This window comes from Vitis vinifera, chromosome 3, assembly GCF_030704535.1.
Source record: "Vitis vinifera cultivar Pinot Noir 40024 chromosome 3, ASM3070453v1".
NCBI classification, from domain to species: domain Eukaryota; kingdom Viridiplantae; phylum Streptophyta; class Magnoliopsida; order Vitales; family Vitaceae; genus Vitis; species Vitis vinifera.
Genome location: NC_081807.1, coordinates 7310254 through 7324629, shown reverse-complemented (window position 1 = coordinate 7324629; position 14376 = coordinate 7310254). Strand labels below are relative to the sequence as shown.

General features: G+C 34.1%; 1 protein-coding gene across 1 annotated transcript; it reads left to right on the top strand.

The window, feature by feature from the left end:
- The first annotated feature begins 6563 nt into the window (after nucleotides 1-6563).
- Nucleotides 6564-14374, top strand: LOC100263484 (uncharacterized). Its single transcript, XM_002265281.5, has 4 exons — nucleotides 6564-6728; nucleotides 10459-10720; nucleotides 12342-12402; nucleotides 13528-14374. The coding sequence occupies exons 1-4, from the start codon at nucleotides 6661-6663 to the stop codon at nucleotides 14169-14171; spliced, it is 1035 nt and encodes a 344-aa protein (XP_002265317.1). The 5' UTR covers nucleotides 6564-6660; the 3' UTR covers nucleotides 14172-14374.
- Nucleotides 14375-14376: the final 2 nt, after the last annotated feature.

Sequence of the window (14376 nt, the reverse complement as noted above, 5' to 3'; positions counted from 1 at the left end):
TCTATATAAACCCTTTATAAACCTGCTTTTAGTGGGATGCTTTGAGAGAATTAACCTTAACTTGCCCTGTCATTCTCCAACTCTCTTGAGAGTTCATTGATCAAATTCTAGGTTTTTGGAAGGACTTGTATCCTCTCAGAGGTTGAAGAGAATAGAGGTGTTGTGTCACGAACCTGGATCATAATATAGGTACTGGAGAGTAAGTTGTTAGGATAAGCAACCAGGTAAATTTGATCTCATATAGTGAATTATTAGATTAGAGGCCTTAGACCTCATGGTTTTTTTTTTATCTCCACAGTTAGTGTGAGAGTTTTTCATATAGAATTGTTTCTCTTATGTGATCGTGTTTACATTGAATATTCTTATTATCATATAGGATTCAATTGCTTTAAATTGGCTTAGATATCTCTCATAGGTTATTTTAGGTTAAGAAATTCAATTCTTGTTTTGCATTTTTTAATTTTCACCCATTCACCACCCCCCCACCTCTAGATGTTACCCAACAGAGACAAAGGTTTTTCATATCCTTCACATATGAGTCTTACTAAAATTCTCATTAGATCCTAGTGGAGCTTCTATATAGGCTTCCTCCTCTAAATCACCATGTAAAATGCATTTTTAGCATCAAATTGCTATAAGGACTAACTAAGATTAGTAGCCGAAGATAACAAGATATGATTATCTTTGTCCCTGGGCAAAAATTTCTTTATAATAAAATCCATTAGTTTGTGTGTATATAACTCATGGTTACTAATCTAGCTTTGTATCGCTCCAAAATCTTGTCTATGTTGTATTTCATGATGAATACTTATTTACACCTAATTGACCTTTTTCCCTTAGGAAGTTCTACAATTTCCCATATTTGAATTTTCTCAAGTGTTATTTCATTACTAGCTTTAAGAAGGTGAAGAGAGTCTTTCCTATAGCATACCCAATCAGCTTTTTTGTAACTTGATCATGAAATATACAATAAGAAGGAAAAAAAGTTACATCGCAATTATTAGATAGTTTTGGCACATGTAACATTAACTTCAAGGATCAAAATGGCGACAAATTTTTTGTACCTTGACTAGCTATTGCAACGAAAGTACCATCGATTATTTTAATCTTTTTATTTTCAAGACATAGAAACAGTGTGAAGAATTTGTCATATAGTCAATAGCTCTTGAGTCAATGACCTAGGAACTTGATAAATGATCTTTTGAGGCATTAAAACCATGAGAATCAGAATATTTACATGAGCATGCCAAAAAGCGTCAAACACTCAGGTTTTCTAGTGATGAGAGGATATTTCTAAGTCACTTAATTTCCTCTTTATTGAATCCTCTAATTTCAAGACTATTCATTGCATTCTCTTGGCAAGCCTCTTCAAAATCAGCAACAAATGCTTGTCTTTCTTACTATCTAGTTTGTGCTCCCTGGTTGTCATTGTTCTTGTTGGATGACTAAGGTTTACCATGAAACTTCCAATAGTTCTCCTTGGTGTGGCTTGGCTTTTTTACAATGGTTGCACCACAAGCCATCTTTATTAATATTTGATTTGGGTTCTTCTATTTTCCTAAATTCTATAGTAAGTCTGTCTGATGTAGGACAACCCTAGGATGGTAGCCTACATTCAAGGGTAGGTGGGCTAGGGTTTTATTTTTAGGGTGTAAGGAGAGGAACAAGGAATAAACTTTATGGTAGAGAAAATTATAAGATAAGAAATAGAGAGAAAGAAGAAACAATGAAGAAAAGATGGAAAACCTTAGAGTCTCACTAAGGCCTTCTAGGAGTCTCACCTAGAAGAAAATCAATGGAGTCTCACCATTGAGGGTTGCAACCTTGCAATAAAAGAAAGTATAATATTATTCATCAAATTCATCCCTTTGATTTACATTGATTAGCCTATTTATAGGCTTTTCTAAGAAATCCAAAGTCTACTAGGATTCTAATAACCTATTATGATTTTAATTCTAATTATAACATCCAAAGTCTACTAGGATTCTAATAACCTATTATGACTCAAATTCTAATTATATTATAACTCAACTAGCTAATCTTAATTAGACTCCAACAAATACCAATCCCAATTCAATTCTAATTAATATTAATCCTACTTAAAGTTTACTTAGGTCTTCCCTTTCTTCCTTGAATAAACTTTAAAAGGCTTTCCCCCATCACTGTCGTTATTCTACAACCCCTGATTCATAACTAACATTTAATTGTTTCAATTTGGCAATAAAAAGTGTTGAACTTTCAAGGAATTGCTTATCAAGCATTGTTTGACATCTTTCCTCAACCTTATTATTGAGAAAACATCACTCAATGATGGGAAGGACTTTTTTCTTAGGACTTGAACACAAACTTGGTCATATTCGACATTAAGATCAACTAACAACTCAAAGAGTTTCTTTCTTTCTACATATTCTTGTAATATAGCAGCTTCTTCACTCACATTATTTTGAAATTCTAGTAATGGTTTAATTTATTGTATTGTAATAGTCTATGATAGACATGATACCTTGTTTGGGAGTCATGATTTTTGTCTTGATTTCATAGATTTGGGTAGCATCTTAGACCTTAGACTATGTTTGTTGCACAACTTCCCAAATTTCCATCATTTTGGTGAGGAAGGTACAAGTGCCATTGATATCAAGTTGCATAGAATTTCTGAGCCAAGACATAATCTTCAAATCTTCTTCATCTCAAATGTTAAATTAAGGATTATCATGGCTAGACTTTAGTCTAAGTAGATGACTTAGCTTTTCTTAATCTTTCAAGAAGGTTCGAACTAGTTGTGACCAAATGAGATCATTCCTCCCATTTAGTCTATAGGATGCTTGAAGATTTTGATATTCATTTGTATGCTATTAAGAAGCCATGACCTTGTTTTTTACCTTAGAGATTTTTTTCATGGTATGTTGAGTAAAAGGTAAATTTGCAACCACATAGAATGGTATGAAAAAAAAAAATGAGAACAGTTCATCGTTGTCAGCATTGAAGGCCAACAATTGCAAAATTCTTTGAAACCAAGAAATAAGTAGAAAATGAAAGAGCCTAAAGCTCTAATGCCATGAAATTGAATATGTGTATTATATTGTATTTCAAATAATGAATCTTTACAATCTTAAAGTGCCTATTATCACAAGCATGTTATGTTGTACGGCACTTAGAAGTCCTCTAAGCTAACCTTTTCCAACTCCCATGAGATGTACGAGGATAAGAGCCCTTAAAGCAACACTTACAAGGAAAAACCCTCACTTGTATTACTCTCAAGAGATTACAGGAAATAAACAAGTCCTTTCAACATGACTCCCACAATACCAAGCTCAACAACCCACTCTCTTGTCATGCCACTGTTGGGACGTCATTTGTTTGTTTGGCCCTGGGCAGCCGCATGGGCCGGATACCAGAGTGGCCTCCCCAGGATTCGAACCCAAGTCCAAGACTTAAGGACGATAAGGTTGCCCTCCTGGTACCATCTGTGCTTTGTTGGGACGTCATTTGTTTGTTTGGCCCTGGGCAACCGCATGGGCCGGATACCAGAGTGGCCTCCCCAGGATTCGAACCCAAGTCCAAGACTTAAGGACGATAAGGTTGCCCTCCTGGTACCATCTGTGCTACTGTGCTACTAGCCCAGATGGTACCAGGAGGGCAACCTTATCGTCCTTAAGTCTTGGACTTGGGTTCGAATCCTGGGGAGGCCACTCTGGTATCCGGCCCATGCGGCTGCCCAGGGCCAAACAAACAAATGACGTCCCAACAAAACAGCACAGATGGTACCAGGAGGGCAACCTTATCGTCCTTAAGTCTTGGACTTGGGTTCGAATCCTGGGGAGGCCACTCTGGTATCCGGCCCATGTGGCTGCCCAGGGCCAAACAAACAAATGACGTCTCAACAGCCACCTTCATAGGATTTAGTTGCACCTCTTGCTTGTAGAGATTTTCTAGGCTTTTGGCAAGTCTCTAACAAGAATCTCAGCATACTAGGTGTACTATGTCAGACGCATTGCAACTTCTCATACCAGGTGTCATGCTCCTATGGTCCTAGCAACCCCTTGTTTAGGCTTCCCCAAATACCAAGATGTCACACCTCTGTGCTCCAAGTATGATGCCTTCGTGTCTCACAGTTTGTTATTAGGCTCTCCTCAATGCCAAGTACCACATCATGTTTAGCCCATGTGTGCCACTCAACTTAATGGTGTGTGTTGAGACGACCCAATGTGTGTCAAGTCATATCTTGGCACACATACTTGTTGCAACATTGCCTTGATGTATTGAGCCCTCTTCTTAACCCATGGTCATGTGTGCAGAGTCATCTCTTGACCCTTATCATATTCAGCGGTTGAAGTTTCCAAAGACAAATAGTGATGAAGGTGATGGGTTGACCAATGCTATTGCCTAGTGGATTTTTTTTTTAAAAGGAAATTTAGATATTTTTATAACTTTTTTATGATAAAATATTTGAAATATATATATTAGTCATAAAAGTATTTTGGTATGTTTAGTAATTGAGGAATTATTCTAAATTTATGATAATTTATTCAAATTAAGTATAAAACAATCCTTTCAAAAAGCTTGTAAAGTGTAAATCCTAACTCATATTTAAAAAAAATTATTTTTAAGTCTTGGTAGGATAAGCCTTTTTATTTTTTATTTTTAAAATTTAAAAAATGATAAGAAATCTTATAAATACAAAACTCTTTGATGTTTTTTTTTTTAAAAAAAATAGAAACAAAAAAACAATTAATTTTTCAATTAAATGCAATTTTTATTTAGACTCTTTTTAAAATTTTATAAATTTAAAACATTTTTTAATTATCTTATGTCAAAAAATTTAAAATAATTATATTTTATTACCATGATATTAAACTAATTTTATTATCAATGGAGTATTACAATTACACCTCATGGTTATAATATTGAAAATATCTATAACATATAACCAAATGTGAATATTCAAATTTGGAGTAAACTTGTGTGTTTTTGGGTTCTTTCCTCATACTATCATCTATTTTTTGAAAAAAAAAATAATAATAATAGAGAAGAAAATTTCATGATAGTTGTATGGTAAAATCCCAAATATAATTCTAAGTAAAATTTTAAAATCACCCTTATCAAAATACAATTCTAAAATCATCTTTTCATGATTTAATATACTTTTTCTTATATATATATATATATATATATATCATCATGATAGTTTTATTTGGGTCCATTTTATTTTTTTTGAAATGAAAATAATATAGAATTTATAGAGGAGAAAAATTACAAAAAAAAAGAAGAAAAGAATAAATCTTAATAAATAAGTAAAATAAAAAAATAAAAAAATAAAAAAATATTTTTATAAATGGTTTAAACAAATTTTTTATATTAGTTATAAATGACAACTCATCAAATTTGTAAATATTAAAAAGGAATATAAAATAAAAAATTATATCTATGTTATGACTAAAATTAACAAATTGAAAGAATAAAAATTTAAGTGAATAAATAAAAATAATAATTAATAAAATTACTAATAAATAAGAACTTGAGGGCTTCAAGCCTGAAACTTGGAAGGTTGAGAGTTGAGTAGAAAACTTGAGAATTGAATAGAAAGCTTGAAAGAATTGAGAGAAGTTGAGAAGTCAAGGATTGCCTTTTTCTCCTTCCTACAAAAAGGTGTTGCAAGAGTCAAATATATGATGAGAAAAGAAAATGGTCTGTCATCCAACTAGTATATGATATATTATAAAAATCAGAGCTTAAGTCAGTGATGGAGTAAAACCCAAGAGCGGCAAATCCCTGCCCTGCTCCTTCAACTTCCCCCCTTGGCTCAAGGGATGTAAATAAGGTTGGTTGGATCAGTTTTTAAGTGAAAAATGAATCAAACTGATATAGTTGGTTTTCTACGTAATTGATATCAAATCAATCAAATTTGAAGTGAAAAAACTAAATTGAATCGAACCAAGCTTTCTAAGGTCTATTTAGTTCGATTTTTGTGGATTAGTTTCGATTCAATTTAATGACCTTTTTGAGTTTTCGGTTCTCTTGTAAATTCCAGCTTGTTTTAAGTTTAAAACCAATTAATTTGAGTTTATATTATACCTTAAGTCTAATTATTATTAAAATTAATTGAAACCAACTTAGATTTAATATTAAAAATATATTCAATGCATTTAAAATTAATTTTACCATAATATAAAAAATAATGAATCACTTTGACATAATCTAATAAGAAAAAATATACTTATCAAATATCGAATAATTATGAATAAGTTTTGAAATATCGATTTGATTTTGTTTTATCGGTTACGAGATAAGAAAATCGAAAACCAAACTAACAAGGTCGGTTTTCAAAATCTTCAAATATAATCCACCTTTTTTATTAATAAAAATTGAATCAATATGATTGATTTTAGTTGGTTTGGATCGGCTTGTTAGTTTTTTTTTCGATTTTGCTAAATTCTTCAAAAAATTTCATCTATTCCATCATATGACAACAAGACCCTACGATTTGGTCATTTCCATCTAGTAATTGGACTGAATGGCTAGGATCATTTCATCGCCCTTCCTATATAAGCTCAAGGTGATAATTTGTATACCATCATATCTCATTCAAGCAAAGCCCCCTTATTAAAGTGCAGGTCTTCGTGGTTGTTTCTTCTGTAATCTTGCAAGGAAGAAGAAGACGCAATGTCTCGACGAGAAGGTCGAGATTCGGACTCAAAGCGACACCGTTTCAAGTTCGATAGAGAATCCAGGTACCTCTTCGTCTTCCTCTGTATGCCCATGATTCTTCCACTGTTTTATCATTGTACGTGCAAAAGGGTGTGTTCTGTACCAAAAATTGGAACAACGAATGGTGGATATTGGCGTGGATTGTTAATTTTTTTTTCGTCTTTTTTGGTTATATCATTGGTTAATTTGTGGGTAAGTTTTCAGATCGAAGTGGGTTTCTCTGGATCAGGTGTTTGGGGGAGAAAAGCTTCGTTCTTGTCTGCTCATCTGTTTATGATGTGTCCATAGTGGAATGTGGAGGATGACCCATTTTGGTTGGCTTTTATCATCTGTTTTTGGTGTTTTCGTGGGGATTTGTTTATTTCTTCGGGATGATTTGCTTGGGCTTGCTCCTAGTGTTTTGAGAATCATCCTAGGTTGTATGCATCATCACATGAAATTGCCATGTGATTAGGACTGGGAAGAGTGATTTTTGAGGCCGCATTACTTGCATGAAATTGGGCCCTTGGAAATTTGAACCGAAAATAATTCCGATGTTTGGTTGCATTATATGCCAATCAATTCGAAAGGGAGTTAAATGTTTTAGACCTTAAATCTACAAAATGTTACTTGGGTATAATGGGAATTTTTAATCCCAATGAAATCCAATTTTCTAGCTCCTATGCAACCTAAACTAGTTTCTTCTTTTTCTTCTCTTAAAAACTTATGCAACAAATGTCCTGAGTCGTCAAAGGTTATGCTTTCAGTTATGAATTCAGGGTTTCTTAAATAGAAAATGAACTGGAGGGGTTTGGAGCTGCCAGCCTGGACTTTATTTCATGATTCCATCAGGATCAAAAGTTTTTCCAGAATCATTCCCATTATATGCAGATGCAGAAATAGATAAATTTTTATCAGGATTCTATTTTCCAATATTTAAATTTATGTTATGCTATCTCCTTACTACATTCATATTAGTCTTTAATTTAGATTTAAATTAAGAGCTTTTACTAAAATAGTTCATTTATAATCTGAACATGATAGAGGTTTAAAATTTATATATTTGTTGCTTCCACCGTAAATGTATTATTTTCCTTGTATATTCTTATTAATGTATCATTTAATTATAGAATTTGAACTCATTATTCGAATAAGCATTTTTTATATAAGAAGGTGCAGGGAGTGGGCTTTTGCCTTCGCATCTCAGTTCAACAGCATATATCTGATTTTTTTTTTCTTTGAATCAACTTGGTTTAAGGGTTTTTAGTAATTATTCTCTGATGAACTTGCATATAACAAGAAATAAACCACAGTTTTAACCAAAAATCTGACTTTTCAAATTCTCTAATGTCTTTGGTTTAACATTTCAATTGTGAAATGTGTTCTTTTATTTGTGAATTCCGATCTTCAACTGCTAACCTACCTTAGCTATAGGCATACACGTGAAACAACTTTTCCTCCTTTATTAGGTGCTTTTCAAAATAGTCTTCACTGCCTATTAGAAAAACACATTTGGAGCAGATTTGTCTAGTTCAGAACTCCAACTTGTATGGCCTTTAATTCTAATAAAAATCTTTGGGTGAAAATATACCTTGATAATCTTATTAAAAATACAACCTGGCAGAGGTACATTAGATATGTAAAATCTGAGGTCTTTCCACATTTTATGGAAAGTGCCATCTGCATATTGTGTTTAAAGATTGACCATGTTATCATCATACCAACAATTATGGCAGCAACTTGTGGGAGCTCAACCTTACCCAACCTGAATTTGGGCAACTCAATTTGCAAATTGGGTTAAGTTTGGGCAAAAGAATGTCAAGATGAATTAAATTTGGATTAGTCTTGGTTGGGGGTTCAAGCAATCCGATAGATAGTGTATATGAGATGCATTATTTAATATTTCAAACTCTTTTATGGTTGTCTTGGAAATTGATTACAAATAATCTGACATGAATGCTTTTTTTTTTTTTTTTCTTTTTTTTTTATTTGAAAATTTTAATTCAGTCTATTGATTGTAGCAAAAATTTCTAATTATTGGATTGATTTAGCAAACTGTGGTTATGAATTTTACATGTTAATTTGCAAAAGGTTCTAGAGAGAATAGATGTTATTTATGGTTTTTCTTTGTTTAGTGTAGTTTGATTTGTAAAAGATCCTACTGAAACAGATATTAAATGTAGGTCAATTTAATATGATTTTTTGGTTTATAATTCAGTTTTGCATGTTAGTTTTTTGTTTTGAATAATTTATCAATCCACCTTTTGGTGCCATTTGTATATTTTTTGGCGTACTTGGGATGTGTTCTTGATTGAATGTATGCCAATCATAGTGTCAGATGCAAGTTGTTAGTATTTTGATTTAATGTGATTTTAATTTAATAGGCAATAATTCATTGTTATGTAGATGTAAAATTCAGTTACTTGTTTTTGGGCTTAACCCAATCTGATTTCATGGCCCATCCTACCTTTTGAACCCATTCAAAACTCACAGAATCCAGCCAAAACCAAAAGCATGATAAATAAACAAATCCTACCCCAAATTTTAACCCAAGCTTAGAAAAATAGGTTTGAATTGGGAAAGGAAAGGAAGATGGTTGGTTGTATAGTATTGGAATTGGGATATTGACGGCAGACAACAAAAGATTCCCTTTCCCCCACCTCAAAATTTTCATATATTTTTTTGTCTCTAATAACCTTGAGATCTCGTAAAATATGGTACCGGTAATGGCTGATGGGGTTGTGCACCTTATTGACCACCTTTGGATAAAATCCTAGCTGCTTCGGTGATTGTCTTTTAGTTGACCTTCCAGGTCATGCAGATTTTTCTTTTTTCCTTTTTGATCATAGACGCAATGTTTTCATTAAAATGGATTAAAAGTATAAAAGAAGGATGAGAAATCCTTCCCACAATTACAAAATCTGATCAAAACAGAGGAAGAGATAACACAATTCCATTCCCCATTATTATGTGTTATTTATGTTAGAATAAGCCAAAATGTGTTGTTTACTTATTTTGGAGCCATTTTGATAGTGTAGCTTTGTTAGTATATGTGCATTGCAACAGAGACGACAACACTAGACACTGTCTTAGCTTAAAGACTTGAACATAGAATTCAAATGTGCTTCCAGAAAAGTGCTTCCTATCTTAATTTCTTTTCATTTTTGTGTTGATAAAGAAAAAACTTTTTGGTAAGAAAATAAGAAAAGAGGAAAACAAGGAAAAAAAAAAATTCAAAAATAAAGAAAAAGAAAAGAAGGCATGAATAGCAATTTGAAATTGTTTGGAGCAATGGTACTTGGGTTGCCTTCCCTCTTTCTGTTAGGTGAACATTAATATATCTCCCTCTTTCTGTTAGGTGCACATTTATATATCTCTAATTTCCCATGAAAAGAAACCATCTGGAATACATAATGCGGGTTGTATTAGTTTCTTAGACATGTTTATTTCATGAATTTAAACATCATAACTTCATTCTGCAATCCTTTTACCCTAATCTCATTGGGGGTTAAACTTGAAAATTCTGGATGACTTTCTTCATAGTTGTGTAATTTATTACTTGTTTATTTTGTGGCCTATTGTACTGGATGAATAGGTTTCTTTTTTCAAATTAGGTTGTTGACATGTCTCAATCAGAATAGTAATGACTTGCGTTCTATACCTATCAAAAAAAAACAAAGTAATGACTTGTGTTCTAACATTCTAGCAGCCTTTCCTTTTTAATTGGCTTTTAGTTATTACTGTGCTCATCTATGTCATTTGGTTGGTTAATAGTCCCAAAAGATCTAGGAGGGATGGGAAACCAGAAACAGAGAGAATACCCAGCAGTCTTAATACAACTAATGGAGATCATGTGGACCGTGATCAAAAGCATCGCCGCAGATTACAAGATGCTTTACCACTGGAGGCCCCATTGGCATCGGATTCCAAGGAGGAAACGGAGGCTGTAGGCAAAGAATCTGACAAGAAGACCAGTGGACCTCGTGACAGAACCAAACCCTCTTCTGATATACCGCGACATCGATCCTTTTTTCAGGTGTAGTGTCAATTTGTGAATATACATCAGTTTCAATCTCTTTATGTTATTTCATAGTTGATTGTTAATCTTTGCTTGTATGCTGATAAATGATCTCTGCCTTCTGTATCAACATTGGATCCCAAAGATTTTCAGAGAAGTTTGTTTCAACCTGCAACAGCGAAACACTGAATTGCTGCCAATTTTTTATTTTTATTTATTTTTTGATAGGTAAACACACAGAAAAAATATATATTAAGAGAAAAGTGTGCCTAAAGGGCAACCCAAAGCATATAGGGAGTATACAAGAGGTGCTTAAACGCAAGAATAAAAAAGAAGAGGGGATACAAAAAAACTCACCAGCCCTCATCTAGAACCCAACCAATCAAAAAAATTGATTAAAGGTAAAAGTCCTACATCTATACACGACTTAGACCAAGACCAATGATTACATACAAAAGAATATCTCATCCTTTGAATTGAAAGTTCCTCATTTTCAAAAGCTATCCTATTTCTTTTCTTCCAAAGCGACCAAAATAAACAAAGTGGAGCTGCCATCCAAACCTTTCTACATTTCTTGCCCACAAAGGATTCATGCCATTCTAGGAGGGTATCTCTAGCCGAAAGCGGAAGGACCCACATCACACCAAACAAACTAAATAGTAACTCCCAGAAAACCCTTGCCTTGAAACAATGGATTAGAACGTGATTAATAGATTCCTCTTTAGCACACCAAAGGAAACCCCTTCCTTTTGAGTTGATCCAAGGTTAGAATCTTCCCCCACGAAGCTTCCCAAGCAAAAAAAAAACCCACCTTAGTGGGGACACAAGGGCTCCAAATGATGTTCCTCAAAAACAGAACCGCACTTCTAGGTTCAAGAGCACTATAAAGGGATTTAACAGAAAATTTTCTGTCCTTAGTCTCTTTTTCTATCCTCCAAATTGATGACTAGCCTCTTTCCTTGTAAAGTCAAAAGGAACCTCTCCACCGCCTCCACCTCCCAATCATTGAAAGGTCTAGAGAACTGGGATTCCAGCCCCCCTCTTCCCCCAACAACTCCAACAGTCCGCTACCCACGCCCCTTTTGAATCCGTTAAAGCATTGCTGCCAATTTTATAACTACATGATCATTAACTGTCTTGCAGAATAAGTACTATTCTCTACTGCTTAACATGAAGCATTATCATATTAAAGTGAAGTTGTGAATTTTCAATTCCTTATTTGGTGCATTTGGAAGGTGCAATAATTGTCCTTGATTATTTTTGAAACTCTTTTTTGGATATCTTTTACTTAGTTTTTTTTTGTTTCACTCTGAAAGATGTGCTGAGTTGTTATTTAGGCAAGGATAGATCCCACTAGTGGTATGGTAAGAGAAAACTGCCTTATTGGCTAAATACCAAATCTAAAACCAAGTTAAAATTTAAAAATTACAGGATTATCATAGAAAAGCTTTTGCCACATGTGAAACTTGATCATTTGCTGAATCAACCATCAATATATCTGATGAGTTCAATTACTTGGTTTTTATCAGTTTGTCAACCCTTTGTTCTCGGTCTCCTAATGGGATTGTTGTTCAATCCTGGTTTCAAGTGCCTCCATGTATATAAGCTTTTTAGTCTTGCTGTGGATGTCTTATGACAGCATGATGAGCGGGATGGTTCTAGGCAAGCGGGCCGAAGATTCAGTCACAGAGCAAATACTGGTAAGTACCTATTTATATTTTTTGTGAGAGTTTATTTATTTCAAGTCATTATTTATACTATTATCACTACTATTATGATGGCAATACTATTAGAACTTTTTTTTTTTTCCGGATTAGAGCTACAACTGTTATTTTTGTTATTAATTTTTGCTTCACCTGTTTTAATGTGTGTGTGTGTGTGTTGTGATTCACATCAATCCAGCATAGAAACATTTTCTATACAAATGGCTCTTGATTTGTAATAATTTTTCAAGTGGCAACTTCATTCCTATTTAAAAATAAATAAAAATTAACCCTTTAGTTCTCTAATGAACCCTAATTATACATGTAGGATAGGTTTTTGTGATTGGATATTAGAACGGGATGATATAGGTGTGTGGGTGGGTTGGTGTGTACATTACACATTTAAACATGGGGACATGTACTTATTTCTTGAACATGCACATTTTTTACTATATAGTATTACCAATTTAGAAGTTAAACTTTTGTATCTACCTGTGAACTATTAAAGAATCCTTTATTTTGTTAATGAAAACCTATTCATATGAAAGTTTAAGATGTCATTTAGTAGAAGTCCTTTTAATTGTGGAAATCATATGTTCTTAAATCTGGTAAACTTAAACGTTTAAAAAATTAACCAGTTTATTCCTTTCATTAAAACTCTAGTCGGCTTCTCAGAACATCTTTCCAATTCTACCATGATTCTCTCCATTAATGCCTCATACATCTGTTGTTCAGTCATGAGTGGTTGAGCAATCAATGTCTCCATGTTCATGGTTTGTTTTGCAACAAAGGGATTTGGAATTAGGTTCTTCAGTTGGCCTTAGGATCTGAATATTGGAAGCTTAAAGGGTTTCTTATTATTTCCTTCCCTTTTAGCTGTATGATAATTGAATTTTGATTATGAATGATATTTGTCCTATTTTTATGAATTGGATATCGTAATACCTTTTGATTAGAAAGTTATTAGGTGCAAAGATCTTTTCATCATGTGAATATGAACTTTCTCTTTGTTATCCTGTTTTGTACTAATTGCAAAGTTCAAGACCTAAGCATCTACTAAAAATCTTGAAACTTTAGCATTCTTTCCTATGACAAGTGTTATTCTCCCCTTTTCTTTTGAAGAGCGCGGATGGTGGGGGGACTCCAAGGATCATCATGGTGATAGGGACCCGAAGGATCAGCATGGTGATAGGGATTCAAAGGATCAGCATCGTGAAAAGGCAACAAACAAGACAGTGACTGATGATACACAGAAAAGGGATGAAAAATCTGAAGCTCAGGGCAGTGACAAAAACCGTGTTTGGCGCCATGATGGATTCTTTGAGATGGAGTCCAATCCACATCCACCTGCAAGGAAGAGGCCTGCATTTAGGGAGAAGAAGATCCCTGTGGACCATGAAATTGCTGACAAAGCGGCAACAGAGGCTGTTAAGCCAAGCCATCCTGACCGCTCCATGCTAAGTGAAAGAGGAGGCCGTAACCCCCGTCACTTAGGCAGACCGGAAAATCCATTTTCTGGAGATGGGGCATTGCCCTACCGGGGAGAAGCACAGAGGAGTGGTGGCCCTGCACCAAGGTATGGAAGTGGCCGTGGTGGTGGCAATTTTAGGGAAAGGGATAGGTTTGGTGGGAGGCAAGGGCAAAGATCAGGTGATGTCCGAGTCGAAAAGTGGAAGCATGACCTTTTTGATGAGGCTAACAGGAGTCCAGTCAGAAAGAAGGAAGAGGAGCAGATTGCAAAGGTGGAAGCACTGTTGGCTTCCTAAGATTGAAGTTGCTTGAGGATGTCCTTCAGCCTCTAGATCTTCATAGCAAATCCCTGTTGGGTTTGTTCAAATTCTCAGCCAACACAGTTTTCCCCTTAAGACATCTCAAGACATTTTCTTTTATTAAAAGGTTGCTTGTACTTTTTGTTCATGAATGATATTGTAAAAGGAGTCTAAATGAATTGAAGAATTTTGATTTACAATT

What these genes read in the sequence shown, in the direction of transcription:
- LOC100263484 (XM_002265281.5), top strand. Translation starts at nt 6,661, where the DNA reads ATGTCTCGACGAGAAGGTCGAGATTCGGACTCAAAGCGACACCGTTTC. An exon ending in AAGTTCGATAGAGAATCCAG is followed by an intron (nt 6,729 to 10,458) that starts GTACCTCTTCGT and finishes GTTGGTTAATAG; the next exon opens with TCCCAAAAGATCTAGGAGGG. An exon ending in GACATCGATCCTTTTTTCAG is followed by an intron (nt 10,721 to 12,341) that starts GTGTAGTGTCAA and finishes GTCTTATGACAG; the next exon opens with CATGATGAGCGGGATGGTTC.